Below are 19,216 nucleotides of genomic sequence, written 5' to 3' on the forward strand. Positions count from 1 at the left end.
TGCCTGGTTGGTTGGGGCACTCATCTGTGGCCCAGTCAGACAGAAAGACCGAGACCTGGGGAAACTCCCATCTACATGAATCATGGGGCAGAACCTGGGGATTTATCAAGAAACCAAGAGGGCGCCTGGTCTTTCGAGAAAGGCAGCAAGTGTCCAGAGGAGTCTTTAGGAGCTGGACCCACCCTGCTGTTAGGGTGGGTGGTGGCATTTCCCAGGGGGCACCTGGGCTCTTGCCTGCTGGCCCGTGAGTCCCTGGTACTTTATTTCTAAAGTTGCCCACATCGGCAGGAGGTGGGTGAATAGATGGTGGAGGCCGGGTACCTGGAAACTGCTCCGGGAGCTGTGGTTGGGGTGACCCAGGGGCCACCTACCTGAGGTGTGGTCTTGGTTGCTTTTGTCTGAGTTGGTTGTTTGCTTGCAGAGAGGGAACCCCAAAGCCAAACCAGAAAACAGGCTTCCAGGGTGGTGAAGGCGAGGGCTGGAGAGCCCGGCCCACCCCATAACCGCCTCTGCACTTGGGTGGTCCTCACGGGTCCTCTACACCCCGGGCCAGATGGAGAGGCCTCTTCAACAATGGCTGTCCCAACAAGGAGGAAGCCCCCACCAACAGCACGCACTCAGAACCCGAGTCTAGGAGGCAGAATGGATGGCACCAAGGGTCAGCAGTCTACGGTGGATTTCCTGTGCCTGCCCTGTGGCAGCGCCTGACGTGACCACTGGCACCTTTGTCCAGTTCTTCCCACTGGAAATGTGGAGAATGGCTAGATGGTGTCCTCCCCATTAATTCATAAACCTGGATGGTATTTATGATCCTTAAGTCTTTATTTTAGACAAGGCCCCCGTCCTTTACCCTTCCAAAGTACTTTTAGACATTTTCCTTCTGCCCAGAATCCTCTGTGCACCCCGCTGTAGCTAGTGTCCAGACACTGGGCACAGACCTCCACTGAGCCCGGTTTAGAGCTCTGACCTCCCATCTCCGAAGGACTTCCTGGCCCTTGCCCATTACATCCTCTACTGTTAGATTTTAAAACTGCTAGACCATGTGCCAATTCACCATTGACTTGTAGCCACTAGGACCCTCGGTGTCTTTTTCTATTGTGTTCATTCATGGCTGGGAATCAACGAACTCTATCAGTAGACTTTGGGTGTGGCCTTGATGAAAGCCTCCCATTTTAATGACTTGCATGTGCCCCTCTTTGTTGAGGGGGTTTTGAGTCAGCTTCTGCTGCCAGGGAGCTGGCTGCTGTACCCAGCCTGTGGCCCTGTACTCCTCTTTTGCACCATCCTAATTTCAACCTTCAGATGTTAATTCAGAAAATTATTACATCATTCTCTCTAATGACTTGAAGAAGAAAATGTCCTCTTCTGTCTCGTTGAAGAACTGATGGCATTGGGCCTGTCAAGTCACACTTCTTTTCCCAGTCCGAGATCAAATGGCGTATTTTCAAACCACTTTGTCTAAATTGCATGGCACACACCCCAAGACCCCAAAGCTCTGCTTGCTCTCCTGAGATGCAGAAAGGAGAACCCACAGGTGGCGGAGGGGGGATGGAGGAGGAGCCATCACTTCTGAAGCATCAAAATGTCAAAATCTGTTTTCCACAGGGTCAGCAGCAGGTGTCTCCCAGTCTGGAGAGGGCATGGAAGTGCCGCAGGTCTGGACCTGTCTGGGTGGATGTGAGGGAAGGCGCTCGAACTGGAGGAAGGGCTGGCTTGAGGCCTTCAGGTTCTATGTTGGGGTTGGGATATTGAGGGTCCCCCTCACGGGGACGAGGAGGGGGCACAGATGCAGGTATGCCCGGGCACCTGAGTCTCAGCTAAAGTGGCAAAGCCAGACCTCCTGGGATTCCTTGGGTTTGGACAAAGGGTGTCCCCATGACGATGAAGAGCCTGGAGCAGAGAGCCTGCGCCTTGCCTGGGGCCCCTGTCCTGGGCACAGGAGGAAGGGGCACCCCCGTAACAACAGAGCCCGCACTAGACTATGGGGGCTCACAATGCGTTTCAGTTTGATCGAGAGAAAATAAGGTTAGGGACACTTGCTCACCTGAGTCTCTGGAGTAAGAGTCACGCCTTGGAGAAGGAGGGCAGGCCAAGGCCACACGGAAATTGGGGGTTCAAAGCTTGCCCAGCTAGCCCCAAAGGTATGGGGTCCACATGGCCTCATCCAGGGGCCAGCGGGAAGGCTTGCTCATTTGAGGATGTGCAGGGTACATGTGTGTCTGCCCCAGGAACCCAGGAAACCCCAACCCACTCCTGCCTTGCTTCCCTGGAGCGAGCCCAGGTTCCACGGTCCTGCGGAATGAATGCATGAATAATGTGGAAGAACCCCCAGCTGGAATAGGGCTGCAGACAGGATGCTTTCCCTGACATGAACAAGGACCCCAAATAACCTCCCCTCTGGAGCCTCTGCAGCTGGCCGAGATGGGAACACTGAGGCATGCATGCTGCCCAGCTGTGTGGCAAGAGAGCACTCCCCAGGCATGGAGCGGGCAACACCAGCTCTGAGGACTGTGGGACAACAGAGCCAGGCCTGCCTGAGGTACCACCCCTGAAAAGTGTGGCTCACTGGGTGGCACATGTGTCCCCTTGGCCGGCGTGGATAACTACACAGTTGGCATTTACAGGAGAAGTAGGCATAGCAGAGGCGAACATGAGCATGATGCTGCCTGTCTGGGCCGTACCCCGGGAACCAGCTGCTGGACAGGTTGGAAGGGCCCTTCCTGGAGGGACAGGTCCAGTTGGTAGCCTAAGGTGGGGTCATCGTGGGCCTTGTCCTCCTGCAGGGCTGACCTGTGGGGGTGGGATCATTCGTCCTGAGGAGCTGTCTGGTCCAGTCCTGTTGCCTTGGAGGTGGTAATGTCAGGGGCCCCTGAGTCACCAGTCCCCTCCTTCTTCACTCAGCCTCCACAGCTGTTGCAGATTCCACGGTAAGAGCCAGGATGTGGCTTCCAGGCAGGATGAGGAAGCACCTCCCACCCCCACGTAGACAAAGATTTCTTTAAACAGAGCCACCAGCCATGCCTGGTAGTGGGTGCCCTCCCCAGGCAGGCAGTGCTGCCTCTGCTGTGTTTCCTGGGAGAAGCCCATCGCTCTTCCTAGGGCCTGACCCGTGGCACCTGCCCAGCCAACCTTGGGAGGGGCACCCTGGGCATGTGGAGAGGAGGTGATGAGGCTCTCAGATGTCTAAGCCAAGGCCAGGTAGGTGGCAGGTGAGACAGGCCCTCAGACATGAGACCCCCAGTGATGTAGATAAGATGACTCATGTTGCCCCCCCCCACCCCGCCCCCTGGCAGGCAAAAGGGTAAAAGACCCACAGGAAACAACAGAAAACAGCTGGAAACCCCAGAGGGCGTTGGTGAAGGGCTGGAGCTCCGCACCCTCTGTGCTCCCAGAGAACCAGGAGGCCGGCTCCCCCGGCCGCCCGCCTTTGCCCATCCCTCCCCCATCGCTGCTGCGAGCTTCCCAGAGCTTGGCGGGGCAGCCTGAATTCTCCAACTCCCAGCCCTAGCAAGGTCAAATTCACCTTGTTTGCCTCTTAAAAAAAACTCACAAGTGCAAGACTGAGGCTTTTCCTGAAACCAGAGCCCCGCAGCTAAGGCTCAACAAAATACTGTTTGTTTCCCGGCACCAGGGCCAGAGTGAGGCTCCCAGGTGCTCAGAGTTAACGGGCACTTGCCCTCGTGAGACCCTGCGAGCCCACGTTAATTCTCCCATCACCCTCCATTGCTGCCTGCTGGGGCCTGGGGCTGCCCTTCCTCTGAGCAGCCCACCCTGGAGGCCTAGTGCTGCCCACCCACAGCCCCCACCCAGCTCTCCTTTGCACCTTCCCCTCCCCCATCTCAGATCTCGGGAGAAACCAGGCCTGCAGGCTGACCTTGGGCAGCCTCGGGCCCTCTCTGCCAGCACAGAGCCTGCCTCGCTCTGACCCAGCAGTCCCACTGGACCGTCTAGAGGCGCTGCACAGTGTGCATTTGTTGTCAGTACAGTTTTATTTGCTGTGGAATCCAGGAAAGCTGGAAGCATAGTTGGGGCTGTGGCTAGCACGGCTCAGACCAGTCCTGGACCCCAATGGACGATTACATTTAAAACACCGAACGAAACAGAATGCCAAGAACAAGTCATTTGCCATGGACGTCAGTCGTCTCTTGGTTAATGGTGGAAATTTGATGAAAAATTCCCCTAAACTGTAACAGAAACTGTCCTTACTCCAGAAGTGCTGGAGGAGAGATGGTTGCATGAGATGATCTCTTTGAACTTGAAATGTTACCTTCCTACCTGGAAATGCAACGTAATATACTAAAAAGGCCAGATGGCTGCAGGTTGTCTGCACCCCTGGCTCTGCCCAGGAGACCAGAGTCTGCAGTCCAAGGGAACCTCAAGCCCGAGTGGTAGGACCCGCAGGGCCCATACCACCCTCCTGATGGAGAGAGCTTTGCATGTGCATTCATGCGAACACACTCCTGGCAGGATGGCTGAGAATGGGTCTCCTGGCTGATTTTTCTTCGCGGTAGGAGTGGGCAGAATGGGGTGCATTTCACAGAAAAGTCACATAGAAGCTGGCCCTTGGCAGAGGACACACAGCTGGGTGGGTGTGTGGAAGGGAGCGCAGGTTTGCTAACTCAGAACCAGGGGATAGGTCTCGGTCCCTCCCCTTTATGATGCATGTGGCTGATGGCTGAGGTCAGCAGTCTCTTCCCTGAGTGGCAGGTTGGTCCCTGGGACTTCATAAATCATCCTCAGGACAGTTTTACACTCAGAGTCCCCACTGCAGTCCCAGGAGGTGGCCCGGGCAGGCAGGCGGCGTTGTTCTCCTTACAGGTGAGGAAACTGAGGCCGGGGGAGGCAGAAGGCCACATACTTGGGAGAGTCACAGGCAGCAGGGTGGGTCCAGGGCCCCTTCCACAGCACCCCCTCTTGCCCCACCATCCCCCATCCTAGAGCATGCCCTCTGGCTTCATGAATCTTCAGGGGAAATTAGCTTTCTAGTTTTGGGGTGGTTCCCTCTGACTAGACAGAGGGCCCAGGACAATGCATTCACACCCAGGAGCGGCCTTGCAGCCTGGCTTGGAAACAAGGAACTGAGGGGATCCTGAGGCTGACTCATTCCCTGCAGACTCCAAGAACCGGGCAGGCCCGGCTAGGCAGCCAGTCCTGACCTGGGCTGTATCCCTGCACGTGTGTGTGTGTGTGTTTCCCAGGGGACCTCTCCTCCTTCCTCTGAGGCAAAGTGGCCTGCAGGAGCCTCTGCAGAGCATACGGGGAGGTGCTTCCTTCCCTCAGCCCAGTGAGCCCAGGGTGGAGCCCTGACACCCCCAGCCTCCTGCAAGGGAGAGGGAGGCCACACCAGAAACACATCCTTCCGCAGGGCACAGCACGGGCAGATTCTCATCACTTGGGGGCTGTGCCCAGCATTACTTCTGCCAAACTAGAAGCAGGCAAGGGGGCTCAGAGGGCAGGCCTTACAGGATTGGACGCCCCACCCAGCACGGTCTACAGCCCGCACCCCATCTCCTGTCACCACCCCACCTCCATTCCCAGTGACCTCCAACCAAAGGCCAGAGCTGGGCAACCTCTGCCAGCCACTGCCCCTCAGTCCAAGGGGAGCCCTCATTCCAGAACCAGCATCTTCGTCTTGCCCTGATGCCCTGCCGGACCCCGCAGGCTTCAGACTGGGCTACTGTGGAAAACTGAAAGGTCAGAGGGGGGAGGGCCTCTCCCTCCTGGACACAGAAACTCCTCCCCTGTGCCCGACGCTCTGGCTGGTCAGGAACAGTGGCTGCTCAAGGAGCTGCCCCTCCCACCTTCAGACCCTCCTCCTCCACCGCAGGAGTGGGCTGGGGCCCTCCTTCTATACTTAGTCTGTGGCTTGTGAGTTCTGAGTCCTTGGGGCTGAGACTTGAGTCAGAACCTTCTGGAGCAGTCCACATTTCCCCTCTGCCCCTGGTGAGGATGCCAGGCTCCCTGCTTCCTGCCCAGATCTCTGAATGCTAACCTGACCCCCAACCCCAGCAGGACCTTCCAGGGCGGCAAGAATCAAGCCTGACCATGCTGCCCCTCAGGTGCCAGCACACCCACATCAAAGGTGCCCTCTCTTCCCAGAGGCCCTGGGCAGCACTGGGCGCCACTGTCAGCGCAGACATTAGCAGCAGGGCCGAACCATGCGTCACCTTGTAAGTATGCGCACACACGTCCGCCAGCCAATAACATTAAGTGTCATTTTAAAAAATGGGTTAAATAAGCGGCATTGCTGAGGACGGCCGTGCAGGGCTGATTATCCCCCATTTGCACGTTCTGGCGGTGGGAAGGCTAGAAGTCTAATGACTGAATTATCGCCCTAATGCCTCTCGCTGGCTGGGAATAATCCCGGGGCAACAGCTGCCGCAGGTCTTTGGCTGCTCTCCTCTAATTGCATCCAGATTAAGGGAGTTGCAGAGAGCGGGGCTTCTCCACCCCCAGCAGCGTCTCCTCCATGGAGCCCTGAGTACCCAGGTCAGGGCTTCCGAGGTCCTGGCTGGCCTGCGAGGTGCAGGCCTCACTGAGGTCTGGGCCAGCCCATGGGGAGCGTGAGGTATGAGCAGTGCCTGGCAGGGGTGGCACTTGGTGCAGAGATGCGGCTGATGGGTCTGGGTCAGGTCTTGGGGAGCAGCAGAGGTGAGAAGCTGTAGGGCCAGGAGACTCAGAAGGAATGGCTTCTACTAGGACCCTCCCAAGCGAGGGGAGCCCTGGACCTGGCCACCCTCTTCCTCCCTCCCAAACAGCACCTCAAAGGCACAAGGTATCTAGTGAAATGCAGGGACCATTCTCCTGGAGAGGGGGAGTGGGGAAGGAGTGCTCCAAAGCAGCAGTTATTAGGACACAGACTCTCTGGAGTCCCCGTTCTTCAGCCCTCCAAATTCTCAGCCTACTGCCACCTGACTGTGCAGAGGGGACACTAAAGTGGCAGGTCCGTCCCCCACCCCTTAATGCTGAGCCCAGCCACATGGCTTGCTGTGGCCAAGGGCAGGGCTGCAGGTGTGCTGTCTGCCAAGGCTTGGAGAGGCACTTGCCGTCTCTCCTTCCCTGCCTTTGGCTCCACCATGGCTGGTCTGCAGTGGGGATAAAAGAGACCACAGAGGAGTGCCAGGTCTGACCTCTGCACCAGGAGCATCTCCTGGGACTTAGCAGCCCACTGGCCCCAAACAAGCAAACCCAGCCTATACCGGCAGAACCGCCCCGCCCAGACTGCTGACTCCTGGTCCAGGTCTGTGCTGACTGCTGCAAGCCACCGGCTGCTTCGGGATTCACCGCACAGCATTGCTGTGGCAATGGAGAGAACTGGTTTCTTGGGGGGTCGGGGCAGAAGCTCCAGCCACCTCCCTAACAGACCAGGAGCCAGCCCAGAAAGGCAACCCTCTCTTCCCAGAAGCAAAGTGGATGAGAAGCCCACCCCAGCCCTGTCGCAGGACCCCCACTGCTAGACAGTAATGGTCGGTACCCCAGGATCTGGGCACTGATGGGGCTCCAGGAAAGTCTCTCCAAAAGGCTCTTGGACAGACCTGGGCTCATGGAGAAATGAGAAGAGGAGGAGGAGGAGGAGGAGGAGGAGGAGGAGGAGGAGGAGGAGGAGGAGGCGGCGGCGGCGGCGGCCGGTAAGTGGTGTCCTCCTCTTTCCTGTGGAGAAACACTGCTTTGACGTGGCATGGTCCAGCAGTGCCCACCCTTCAGGGAGAAAAGCTTCAAGTGGGAAGCCCCCTGTCCCTGTCCCCATGATGGGTCTCAGCACATCAAGGGGTTTCTCCCTAGAAGGACGCAGTGGAGGATTTTAGGAGGCATTTGGTCTCCTTGCTCGAGGAGTAGCTTTCTGTGCAAACGGCTCAACATGTCTAAGCTGGCTGGAAGCTCTCACAGCAGAGATTGCATGCCCTTGTCTGTCCATCTCTAAATTCCAGAAGGAGCAACTGACAGTCTTTTGGCGGAGGGAGAGTGTGTCGGGAAGGCAGAGAGTCCAGAGTGCTGGCTCCTTCACTGTGGTCTCTCTCACGCCCGACCACCTGAGAAGCTGACGTGTATATCTGAGTGCACAGCAGAGACTACCGGCCCTGCAGGGAAGTGGAAGAGTCTATCTCCAGGTGTCCTTGTCTCGGTTGGTCAGCTAACATACTGCCCTGGGTTGTAGCAGATCTTCAGAGGATCTTCCAACACAAACACGCATGCACGCAGGGACACACAGAGCGACCCACTCAAGCCCCAGCTGGCTGCTCTATTTGGTGGAGGTGACCTTAAACAGTGTCAAGGAACCTCATGTCACATAGAAGACCCCCACTTAAGAAAAAGGCTTCGGATGCTTCTCCAACAGCCTGAGGCTCAGGGTCCCGGGCAGGTGGGTGGTTCCCTTCATGTACCAGGAGGACGAAATGTTTAAGTGGATAAACATGACATGCCCCAGCTCCTCAAACCTGACTGCTCTTCCACCTCTCCGTCCCCATATCAGTTGGGCTGCTGGTTTTTTTAAAATGGCAAATGTCTTTCCATCGGCATCCCAGCTGTGGCTGGGGAAGCTGTGGGAAGTGTGTCTGGCTCACTCAGCATGAGGTCTCATGAGGAAGTGTGTCTGGCTTGCAGAGATGTCCCTGGACCTGGATGGGACCCCGCTCTGTTCTGCAGCCCTCGATGCTGCTGGGTGAGCGAAGCCGCCTTCTCTCATCTCTGCTCTCCTCATTGCCTGGCAATGCTGTCTGGCTGCCCGAGAGGCTGGAGCAAATCCTGGACGTGCTGAAATCCTCCAGGGCAGCCGGCAGGAGAGCCTGGCCAGCCTGCACCTCAGGCACAGTGGCCGCACGTTCCACCGCAGCATTCCGGGAGCTGGCTTCCCTCCAGGCGGCTGCAGGTCTGACTTCTGTCACTTCCGGACCCTGATTTTGTTGCTAATACGAAAAGGTTCCTCTCACATTGCCCAAAAGCATTTTCCTTAGGTTCCTACCGTCCCCTATCCCCTCCATGCCCAGCCCCACCCCCTCCCATGCCCAGGGCCTCCAGGGAGGTCCCCTCAACCCCTGTCCAACGCTGGGGGCCCGACCTATCTGCGGAAGCCGAAGCCGTCCTGCGGCGTCTTTGGGCCCTTCTTGCCTTCCCTCGGGGGCTTGGGAGAAGGCATCTCCACTGTGCCCCCGTAGGGACAGCTCTCCGAGCCGGGGTGTAGGCCGGTGCACTCCACGGCAGGCATGCAGCCGCTGTCCCACATGCCGGTCCCGCACAGCTTACATAGGTCATGCAGGCTGCAGGGGATCCGGGGCAGGAGGCGGAACTGGTACAGCAAACTCCTCGCCTGCAGAGAGAGGATAGGAGGTGAGGAGGTGCCGGGGGATAGCCTGGCAGCCCAGGGTCCCCACGGGAGTGGCTGGCAAGGAGCAACAGCAGCAATGGTCTGCACCTGGGGACTCACTGAGTCCTGGGCTCTCTGCCTGCGACTCCCCCATCACCGGCACAGCTCTGGGTCTTAGGGGGCTGCAGTGATGGGCTGTGAAGGTGAGGAAGGCCCCTGGACGGGCTTCATTGGGAGGGTGAACAGGACCACAGCAGCACAGGGCCCGGCCTCGTCCAGCCAAGCCCACCCATCCCTTTGGCAGGCCCCTCTCTGACTCTTTGCCCCCCATCTTGCTCTGCCCCCCCCCGCCCTGTCCCCCAGCAGCCCCTCAGTTCCTGCAGGATCTGCGTGCTATGCCAGAGGATACCACCAACCTTGGGATGCCACCTCACTGCCCTGAGGACCACCACAGAGCCAAAGGGCAGTGTCTTCAGGAGGAGTCTGGGAAGCGGGGGAGGGGACCAGAACCCAAGCCCCCAGAATAGCCACCCCACAATTCTGGCCACCCCACCCACCGGGCCCAGTCTCAGCGTTCCTGGCTCTGGGTTGTAAGTGAGGTGCCCTAGGGTGGATCAGCCCGGGAATTCTTCCCTCCTCAGCCAGCGAGGGAGGCTCCTGTGTCAGGGCTGGAACCCCAGGAGAGTGAGGGGACAACTGAGGCAACACAGCCAGGTGCTGACCCTGATGCCTTGGCAGGGAGCTCCCAGCACTATGGGAGGGGGCAGGGCTGGCGTCTGGGGTCTGGGACAGCCTCACCTTCCTGAGCACCAGCTCCCCGTTCATGTGCATGGCCAGGTTTCCGAAGTGCAGGAGCATCTGGTCCGTGGCCAGCTGCTGCTCAATGACGTCATCCCCATAGATGGCCACGATGGCCACGCAGATGAAAAGGTGGAAGTAGTCTGTCTGTGGAGGCGGGGAGAGTTCAGACTCGGGGTCTGACCGAGCCCCAGGCCCTGCCTCCGGGGGAAACTGAGTGCTGAGGTGCCAGCTAGGGCTTCAGAGCAAGACGTCTGGGCTCAGAGCCCAGCTCTGGGGCCTTGAGGCCCTGGGCAAGCTACATCGCCTCTTTGGCCCTCAGTTTCCCCTCCTGCACGTGGGGTCTGTCCTGGGACCCACATGCCTGGGCTGCTGCGATATCCAAAGGGGACGATGCTGAGCTCAGCACCCAGGGGCTGCTGCTGCTCTGCTGGGTGGCAGTGTGATCTCCATGACGGGAGCCAAGAGCATCCTTCCTCAGAAGGCCTGGCCTGTGCTTGTGGGGAGGCCTCACTTGTAATGGTCTTGAGCAATGGTGAGTGGGGAAGGCTGGGTCAGAACTCACTCCAGCGGGCTGTGGAATGTGCCTCTGGCAGCCACCCAAGGGTCAGCCTGTCCTCCTGGCTCCAGGCCACACCCCCCCAAATCATGCCCCAGAGACAACTCAAAGGTTTGTGGCTAGAAAGTGGGAAGATCCTAACAGCAGGCACAGCAGCTCCCCAACGGGGTGGCTGAAATGACCCCACTGTCCTTAAGCCTCTCTTCAGGAGTCCTCGCGCCCTTTGAGGACTCCGCTGCCCTCCCTTTAGGCTACCTCTGGGGCCTGCCAGCATCTCGCTATGTGCAGCAGGAAGCCCAGCCGGGTCCTGACCACGCATCCTGTGTGCTCTCTGGCCGGGATGCCTCGAGGCGCGCCGCCTTTGATGCATGCGTGTTTCCGGAGGCACAGGAAGGACGGGGGCACCGGGAAGTCCATGTTTAGTCTCTTGACATTGACCACACAAGCCAGCGGAACGGTGTCCCCAGTCCAGGCTGCAGAGCACACCATGAGGGCAGAGGCTGTGGACAACTCCCACGCCCCGGCCTGCTCCGGGAGGGACCGTGCACCAGGCTGTCCCACTCCTTCCTCTGAACTCCTCCTGACGGTCTTATTTTGGCTCCGACGGTTCCTTTCGCTACAATTTGAACTGTGGCTGGGGTGAGACACGGTGGAGGAGTTCCAGGAAGGTGGACGTCCAGCTTCTCTGGGAGAGGAATGTGGGGAGGGAGAGGGAGGGCCTGCTCTCCACGGGCTGCCCAGCACAGGCAGATTTCAGTTCCCAGGACAGGCGGGGTGTGGGCTGTCCAGCCCCACCACACATGGGCAGCAGATGGGTCACTGGGCAGTTAAAGGCCTCACCTGACAACAACCTTCCCATTCCACAGAGCTCACTCCTGGCTCCTTAGCAGCCCAGCCCCACCCCATAATACCACCAAACTGATCAAGGGACGGGACCAACTGTGGCTAAGTTCAGCCCATAGTCTGAAAACAACAGAAACTTGCTGTGTGGACTTCCAACAAAATGGCAGGCAACAAAGATGAGGCGCATGTCACACGGGCCCCTGCTGCAATTCCGACTAGATCTCATCACACTCGGACATAGAAGGTGCCCGGGACAGGGCCCACCCACTGGGCCACGCCTCCAGCCGGCTCCTAACTGCCTGAATGCAAAGGAATGAGGGCAGCAAATGTGCCACTGGAAAAACGTGTAAGGAGATACAATTTTTTTTTTTTTTGGTGGGCGGGGGTGGGGGGGAAGCAGCCTTTCGGTCCATCCTGACGCAGTTCCCTTTATTAAAGCAGATCATCCGTCCTGCACATCCATGCAGAGCAGGCTAAGCCAAGAGGGAAACCCGATCGGGCCAGGGTCGAGCCGATCGACGCATGCAAAGGCGGCCGTGGCACCGGCACTCTGTGGCTCCAGACTCGCTTTTATCAGACATCAGCCCCTGCGGTGTGAGTGAGGACGGGAGCGCTGACGCAAATGTCTTTGGGCAGATGGGTGTTCTCATCCATCTCAGGGTTCTCTGACCGAGGCTGCTGGAGCTGCCGTGGTGGAGGGAGCCCGCTCCTGCAACAGGGTCCAGCCCTCCCGGATGTGAGTTTTTTTTAAGAGGCTGATGGATTCAAAGAGACTTGCTTATCTTTTGACATCTCCAGCTTGTCCCTAATTTGGGCATTACGGCCATGTGACAGAGCCAGTGCTGTGCTCCAAGGGGAATTTACTGAGAAGATGCTGGTGACCGTGGATGGCGAGTGGGAGGTGGCGTCGCTGACGGGGGCCCTCTGGAGGGGCCAATGGGGAAGTGGGGTCTCAGACTGGTTCTCTGCACAGGAGGGTAACGTTAGCCAGCCCTCATGGCAGGCCAGTCCTGAGGGGGCAGGGCAGTGCTGGCCCCCGCTCGTGGGCACCAGTGTCCCGGGCTGCTGTGGCCTTGCGCAGGCCCCGACGGTGTCACTCACACTGATCGGTTGTGACAGGAGGGAGCTCAGCCCCAGAAAGTGGTAATGAGCGCAGTCAGTGGGCAATTTGCATCGATTTCAGTGACTGGGGAAGCGACCTTCGAGGTTTGGAGCCAGCCACGTGGGACTGGAAGGCAGTTGCCTCGTGGGGGCTGATGTGTGGCTGTGGGTGGGGGGCAGTGAGGCAGAGGGGCAGGGGGCAGGGTGGCCACAGTGGCTCAGGGGCCATGGTCCCAACCTCCCCAGCCCCAGGCCCCTGCCCTGGCTCACCTGGTAGTGGGCCCAGCAGGCCTCCCAGATCCGCAGCGCTTCGGCCTCAGGGAACTCACGCTTGAAGCACAGCAGGAGCCATCGGTGGCAGAAGAGCATCTGCAGGCCATCCTCGCCCAGTGAGACCAGGTGCTGGTAGAATCGCAGGTGCGTCAGCCGCAGCAGCTCCCGCAGGTACAGCTGAGGGCGAGGCCAGCACCCGTTAGCCCGGCCCCTTTCGGGCCTGCTGCCCAGGAGGCCCACTCCCAGGGGGGCCCTTCCTCAGACCTCCCCGACCTGGAAAAGCACACCCGGGGCCTCTGCCTGCTGCACCTGCCTGTCCCCATTACTTTATTCCACCATGAGAATTGGCTCACACCTGTCTCTGCCAGTTCCTCCCAGACCTGACTGTTCGGAGGCTGTGGTGTGGCCCAGGATGAGTATTGTTCCCCAGCGTGGCAGAGGCTGAGCAGCCACTACACAGCCAGTAAGGCTCCCCAGCCTCAGTGGACACTTGGGAGCTGTTTCCCACCTCCACCCCTCCTGAAGGTGAGTGGATCATCCAGGGAACCATCACCCCTCACTTTGGCTCTGCTCATCTTCTATGTGGAAGATCTATCATCTTTTAGAGCTGATGGAGGGCAGGAAGGGGATGTGTCTGAGCCCCAGGATGCTCAATTCCTGACATTAAGGTCACCTCCCAGTGACACGAGACAAGATTGGGGCTATTTCTGGCAGCACCTGGCCTCAAGACACTGACTTCATCAATGCCTCTGGAAAATCAATCTCCAGCAGTCAATGAGTCACCCAGCCATGTGCTGCCTTGAGCCGTCAGGGGCGAACGGTGTTGGGCTCTGTAACTGCCTCCCCAGGCAACGTGGACAACTGATGTTACACCCACTGGGTGATGCAGAGTGAGGAGGCTCGGTGAGGGTCAGCCTGCAGCCAGTGGGGGCGGGGGTTAGATCACAGCTGGGGGGATCCTGGGGCAGGGTTCAGGGGCACATGCCTCTTCCCACACCTCTGGCCCATTGTTCCCACGGGAGACTGCGCTGGAGCTGTGTGGCTGCCCTCCGCCCTGTGCCTGCAGCTGGGCCAAGTCCCCCCATGTGGACGATACCTTGCAGACACTCCACTCCCACCCCATGCAGGTGCCTGCGCCACCCTGCCTGGGATCCGTTGCCTTCCAATCCTCTCTGTTGGCTTCAGCTCTCCCAGCCTGTCATCAGCCACCCCTAACAGTTAGTGTATAGCAGCGGTCCCCACCCTTTGTGGTACCGGCGACCCGTTTCCTGGAAGACAGTTTCCCATGGACCAGGTAGTGGGAATGGTTTTGGGCTGGAACTGTTCCACTTCACATCATCAGGCATTAGAGTCTCATAAGCAGCGCAGTTCACAATAGGGTGCTAGGGTTCGAGCTTCTATGAGAATCTAATGCAGCTGCTGCTCTGATAAAGGAGGAGCCCAGGGAATGCACTCTGGCCCGCCCACCGCTCACCTCCTGCTGTGCGGCCCAGTTCCTAACAGGCCACCAACCAGCACCAGTCCTCAACCTGGGGGTGGGGACCCCATTCTATTAGAAATGCTCTGTGACCACGGGGTGGACCCCATTCTATCAGACACTCTCTGTGTCCTGGGGTGGGGACCTCCGTTCTATGAGACAGGCTCTGTAGCCTGGGGGTGGGGACCCTGTTCTGAGACATACTCTGTGGCTGCAGGGTGGGGACCCTGTGGCCCAGGCCTGTGAGGCCCTCCATCAGCTCTACCCTCACTACTTGTGATGGGTCTGGTCCAGGAAGACTGGGTTACCCAGTGCCACCACCAGGACTGCTCCACTTAGCCCAGCCTTAGTGATGCTCAGGGACAGACCCCATGTACCCTGGCTGTCCCCAGTGCCTTCCTGTCCTTATCACAGGTGCCTCCTGCAGCGCTCCTGACACCCAGTGTCCTCTGCTCACAATGCTGGCTTCCTGACCGTGTCTCCCGGCCAGAAGGGTGAGTGTCTGCTGCCTGTGCCCAGCAGGTAGTTGGTGGACACGGGCGATGTGTGCTGAGAACACTGAGTGGGGAACACTGAGTGGGTGCCCCTGGCTCCGTCCCTGCACTGCACAGTGGCCCTCAGGCCCTGCCTCATCCGGCTGGGCTCAGCCACACCGCCAACATTCAGAGCTTCCTGGTCTACATAGGGCTGATCCTTTTGAGGAGGCCTTGACGGGAGAGGTGTCAGCTGGGCACCCCAGGGAAGGAGTGGGATGTGAGGACTGACCCCGCGGGCCCCACGGGGACATCAGGAGCCCCTCCTCTTCCTATCCCCACTCAGAAGCCCTGGCTGTGTTGACCCCTGCAGGGAGCATTTTATAAGGCGCAGGGAGGACTGGGTGTGATGGGGCCTCTCCTTCTTTCCCAGCCAGGGAGTTTGGGCCAGGCTGTCACGTGTAGGGGGTGGGGGGAGGCCACAAGAGCCGCCCACACCACGTGGCCTCTGGACCTGCAGGGAGTTGGGGGGCATCCCCAGAGATAAGGGCAAAGCCACCCATATCCCATGGCAAATCCTATCCTGGCTTTTCCGCTGCCCACTGACCCACAGCAGCCAAGCCACATGTCACCACGGCAACCCTGGCTACAAGGGGAGAGGCAGCCTGGGCCCTCGATCCCTTGGATGCAACCATCCCTCTGAGCCTCACCAACTGTTTCTCCATGTCCTCGTCCCGAGGGGAGCTGACAAAGATCGTGTTCTGCATCAAACCCACAAAGCACCAGAAGGTGTCCGATTCGTCCAGGACCTCGGCCAAGATGGGCGCCACCAGGTCCGACATGCCCTGGGAGTAGCCGACGGCTGGGTTGTAGACAGCATAGTTCAGCAGGATCCTCCTGGGAGGTGGCCGAGACAGCAGAGGCTGGGGATGACCCTCACCGTGGCACACTGCCCACCCCACAGAACCCTGGGCCATGGACCCTGCCTGCCCCGCCTGCCTTCATCTCGGTGGAAGGCAGCTCTGCCACCATCTTAGAACCCAAGCTGAGGTTCTGGACACATAGACTCTTGCTTTGTAAAGGTAATGGCCTGGCCAGGTGAGGTGGCTCATGCCTATAATCCCAGCACTTTGAGAAGCCGAGGTGGGCAGATCACCTGAGGTCAGGAGTTCAAGACTAGCCTGGGCAACATGGTGAAACCCCGTCTCTACTAAAAATACAAAAATTAGCTGGGCATGGTGGGGTGCACACCTGTAATCCCAGCTACTTGGGAGGCTGAAGCAGGAGACTCAGGTTGAACCCAGGAGGTGGAGGTTGCAGTGAGCTGAGTTCATACCACTGTACTCCAGTCTAGGTGACAGAGCAAGACTCCGTCTCAGAAAAAAAAGCAGTGCCTGCTAAGCCTAGGCCCAGAACCTGAGAGCAGGAGTAAGGGGGAACACGGGTCTGATTTACAGAAGGATGGACTGCCTGTGGCAAGGGGTGGGCTGGCAGGGACATTTCTGTTGGCTGTTAATTTTGTGCAATTATTTGCTAGGCTGCAGCAGAATGTCACAGATGCCAGCCTCTGGCTCTGTGTGCCTGTATGACTGCAGGACCACCCACGGGGAGGTGGAGGGGGTGCATGGGGAAGCTGGTCCATGGTTGGTATGAGCCAAGCAAGGACAGGCTTGGTGGTGCCCAGGGGATGGGGGTCTCTGTGGGCCCCACTGGTTTCCCTGGGATGCCGTGGCTCTGAGATGCCGACTCGAGTAGCTCATGAGTAGTGTGTCCTTCACTTCTGAGGCTTTGATGTCTGAACTTGGAAAGAGAGCCCCTGTAGAAAGTCACTGGGGGCTCATCCACTTCCCGGAGGGGTTGGGAGAGGCTTGCAGACTTGCAGATGGGGAACGGGCTGGCTGGGAGGAGTACCTCATGCTCTCCACATTGGGATTGTCGTCCCCTCGGAAGAACTGGTTGCTCCGATCAGTCCGGACCACGTCTTTGTCCACGGTGAACTGCACGTTGCGCCAGAATGCTCTGTGCTCCTCAGGGGTCATGGAGAGCCTGTGTGGAGCAGAGCACCCGGCCAGGGTCAGCAGGTGGCACCTGGAGGCATCTCGTGGGGACACACTCTGGGAAGCCGCCTTCCCTCCCAACCCTGTTCCCTGGATGGGAGCTGGGCTGCTGCTGCCAGCTGCTGACTCTCCCTGACGCGACGGATGGGTGGCGTGCATCCAAGGCTCTCCCTGGTATTAACTCAGCCTCACAGGCTCCAGTGTCCCAGAGAGAAGAGAAGGTTGCAGCCTAATGGATAATGAGGCCTTGGCCCCGAACCAGCGCTCTGGAGGGAAGCTGAGCACAGGCCAGGAGCTCACCTCCTGGAGAGAGAGCTTACCGCAGCCCTGGGTGAGTGGACCCCAAGTGGGACACGACACTCCCGCCTCCGGGGCCCTTCACCCCACGAGGCCCTGCTCCTAGCCCCAGTCTTCAGCTGTGGGACGTCAGCGCCTAGTTAAGTCTGTTGAAGGAGAATTCTAAAACCTTGACATGTGAGCTAACGAGCCCGCAGTTCCGAGGCCCGAGTGCTCGGTTTAATGACTGCACTTAGCCCACCCTATCACTCACGTTCCTGGGAGACCCATTTCTGAAAGAAACTATGGGTCACGAAACATATTATCAATGCTGAATTGCACCTCAAATTGCCTTTTCAAATGACATTTTCCTCTGCGGCTCGGCAGGGCGGGCCAGGTGGTTACCTCCTCCGCTGGATGTCAGAGTACTCCTTCCGCTTCTGCAGCCGCAGCGCCTCCCGCTCCTCCGACGTGGACTCGTGGCTGTAATAGCGCAGCAGGAAGGGCCAGACCTCCCCCCGGATTGACACATCAATGCCGCCAAAGAAAATGGCCTAGAGGAAGCGGCAAAAGTTGGGGAGGGGATAAAATAGGGCAGCTCAAAGAACCCCCAAATCCCCAGAGATGTGTGTTTTGGTGGCTTTGGTGCGCCTTGATTCAGATCTCTGCAATTTGCATGTTTACAAGGGGAAAGCGGTGGCCTTCAATTCCCATACAGGACACAAACCCGGCTCATTTCAATGTCAATGCCCCCCCTGGGGTGGCGCTCAGATTAACCTGTCGTTCTCACGTCGTGGCCTAATCCCTGGTTTTGGAAATGCTGCATTTCACTGCAAACCCTTCTATGCAGGCTGACAAGGTATCCCCCCAAACCCGAGAGGGAGGTGTTCTTTTTTTTTTCAACACAGCGGCTTTGATTGCTTTATCGGTGTGTTCACAGAGAACCTCACACAAGAAAACGGGGCCCTCCCGAGGAGATGGCCCGTGGGTGCGGGCGGGCGGCCAGGCCCTGGCCCTCCTTCCTTTTCACTGCCTGGTTCCTGGCCGGCTCTCCATAGAGCCGGCCGGGCGGGCCCAGGCCTCACCTTACGCAGCTTGTACTCCTCCTCCACCTGGCCCAGCTCGTTCAGGTGGTTGAGCCAGGCAGAGACATCCAGCCTCTTGTACATGCTCTCCTCCGGGTGCGTCTCGGAGGACGGCAGCTTGGGGCGGCGGATGGAAAACTGCATGCAGGTCTTTTCGGGGGCGACCTGCTGGATGGGAGGAAAACTGGGCAAAGGTCAGGATCTCAGCCGCCAGCCTCAAGGCCAGCAGTGATTTTCCCAGGATGAAAAGCCTCTCTCTCTTCTGAAAGGAGGGCAAGGGCCGTCCCCTGCATACAAACCCCTAAATGGCGCGCGTAATTAGCCGCAATTAAAATGAAAATACCTTCATCTTAAAATCGGTTTCCCTCTGCGGCTCCCTTGTCCCCGGCCCACTGTGCCACCGCCCCCCACTCTCTCCAGCGCCAGCCGCAAAAAACGGAATTAATGCCTCGTTGGGCCTAACTTCCCTCTGCCGGGAGGGCCTGCAATGAATTACATGTGATTGGCCACATACAAAGGGATGGCTGTTCTGCGAGCAGGGAGCCAGCCTGTCAGATTGTCTCCGCGCACAGTCACGAATCCAGGGCAAAACTGCAGCTGACATTTAATTCAAAAATCAAAGGTTGTTCAATGCAGGGGAGAGAAAGCCACGCTACTGTAATAAGGGAAGCCAGCAGGAGGCTCTGTGGGAAGGAAGGGAATTTTAAAGTCAGCCCCGTTTCTAATAAGCACATACAGTACCTTAAACAGATAATTAAAGAGCTCTTATTACATTTGTACGTAGATTGAGCAAAATATGGCAGGAAGTCTTGTCAAAACATGATTTTCAAGTGCAGAGCACTGACTTTACAGAGAGCCCTGGGCACAGGTTTCAAGCCCCAAGTTGCCGCTTTGATGGCCGAAAGCTACCGTGGGTCACACCCCGTAAACCCCTGGGCCCGGGGACCCCAGACACAGGACCCAGGCTGGAGGT

General features: G+C 58.4%; 1 protein-coding gene and 2 long non-coding RNA genes across 14 annotated transcripts in view; 2 read left to right on the forward strand and 1 right to left on the reverse strand.

The window, feature by feature from the left end:
* Positions 1-3,970: 3,970 nt before the first annotated feature.
* Positions 3,971-19,216, reverse strand: part of TBC1D16 (TBC1 domain family member 16) — a 95,666-nt gene continuing 80,420 nt past the window's right edge. For 3 of the 12 annotated variants that reach the window (XM_078374859.1, XM_035301982.3, XM_035301983.3), the window contains 6 exons: positions 18,244-18,408; positions 17,564-17,712; positions 16,737-16,871; positions 15,536-15,722; positions 12,873-13,052; positions 11,910-12,210 (listed from right to left, as the gene is read on the reverse strand). In XM_078374859.1, coding sequence (XP_078230985.1) covers positions 12,157-12,210; positions 12,873-13,052; positions 15,536-15,722; positions 16,737-16,871; positions 17,564-17,712; positions 18,244-18,408 — 870 coding nt within the window. In that variant the 3' untranslated portion in view covers positions 11,910-12,156. Of the gene's footprint in view, positions 9,305-10,099; positions 10,247-11,909; positions 12,211-12,872; positions 13,053-15,535; positions 15,723-16,736; positions 16,872-17,563; positions 17,713-18,243; positions 18,428-19,216 lie in introns of those variants that run through there. The other 9 variants (XM_078374858.1, XM_017972909.4, XM_078374857.1 and 6 more) reach the window with 5 other exon arrangements.
* LOC144582727 (uncharacterized) lies at positions 11,080-13,500 on the forward strand. Its single transcript, XR_013536062.1, has 2 exons — positions 11,080-11,847; positions 11,943-13,500. It is a non-coding gene; the product is annotated as an uncharacterized LOC144582727 (long non-coding RNA).
* LOC128932192 (uncharacterized) lies at positions 14,003-19,026 on the forward strand. The gene is made up of 3 exons (XR_008481738.2): positions 14,003-14,169; positions 14,767-14,846; positions 15,439-19,026. It is a non-coding gene; the product is annotated as an uncharacterized LOC128932192 (long non-coding RNA).

Source organism: Callithrix jacchus, chromosome 5, assembly GCF_049354715.1.
Source record: "Callithrix jacchus isolate 240 chromosome 5, calJac240_pri, whole genome shotgun sequence".
Classification (NCBI taxonomy): domain Eukaryota; kingdom Metazoa; phylum Chordata; class Mammalia; order Primates; family Cebidae; genus Callithrix; species Callithrix jacchus.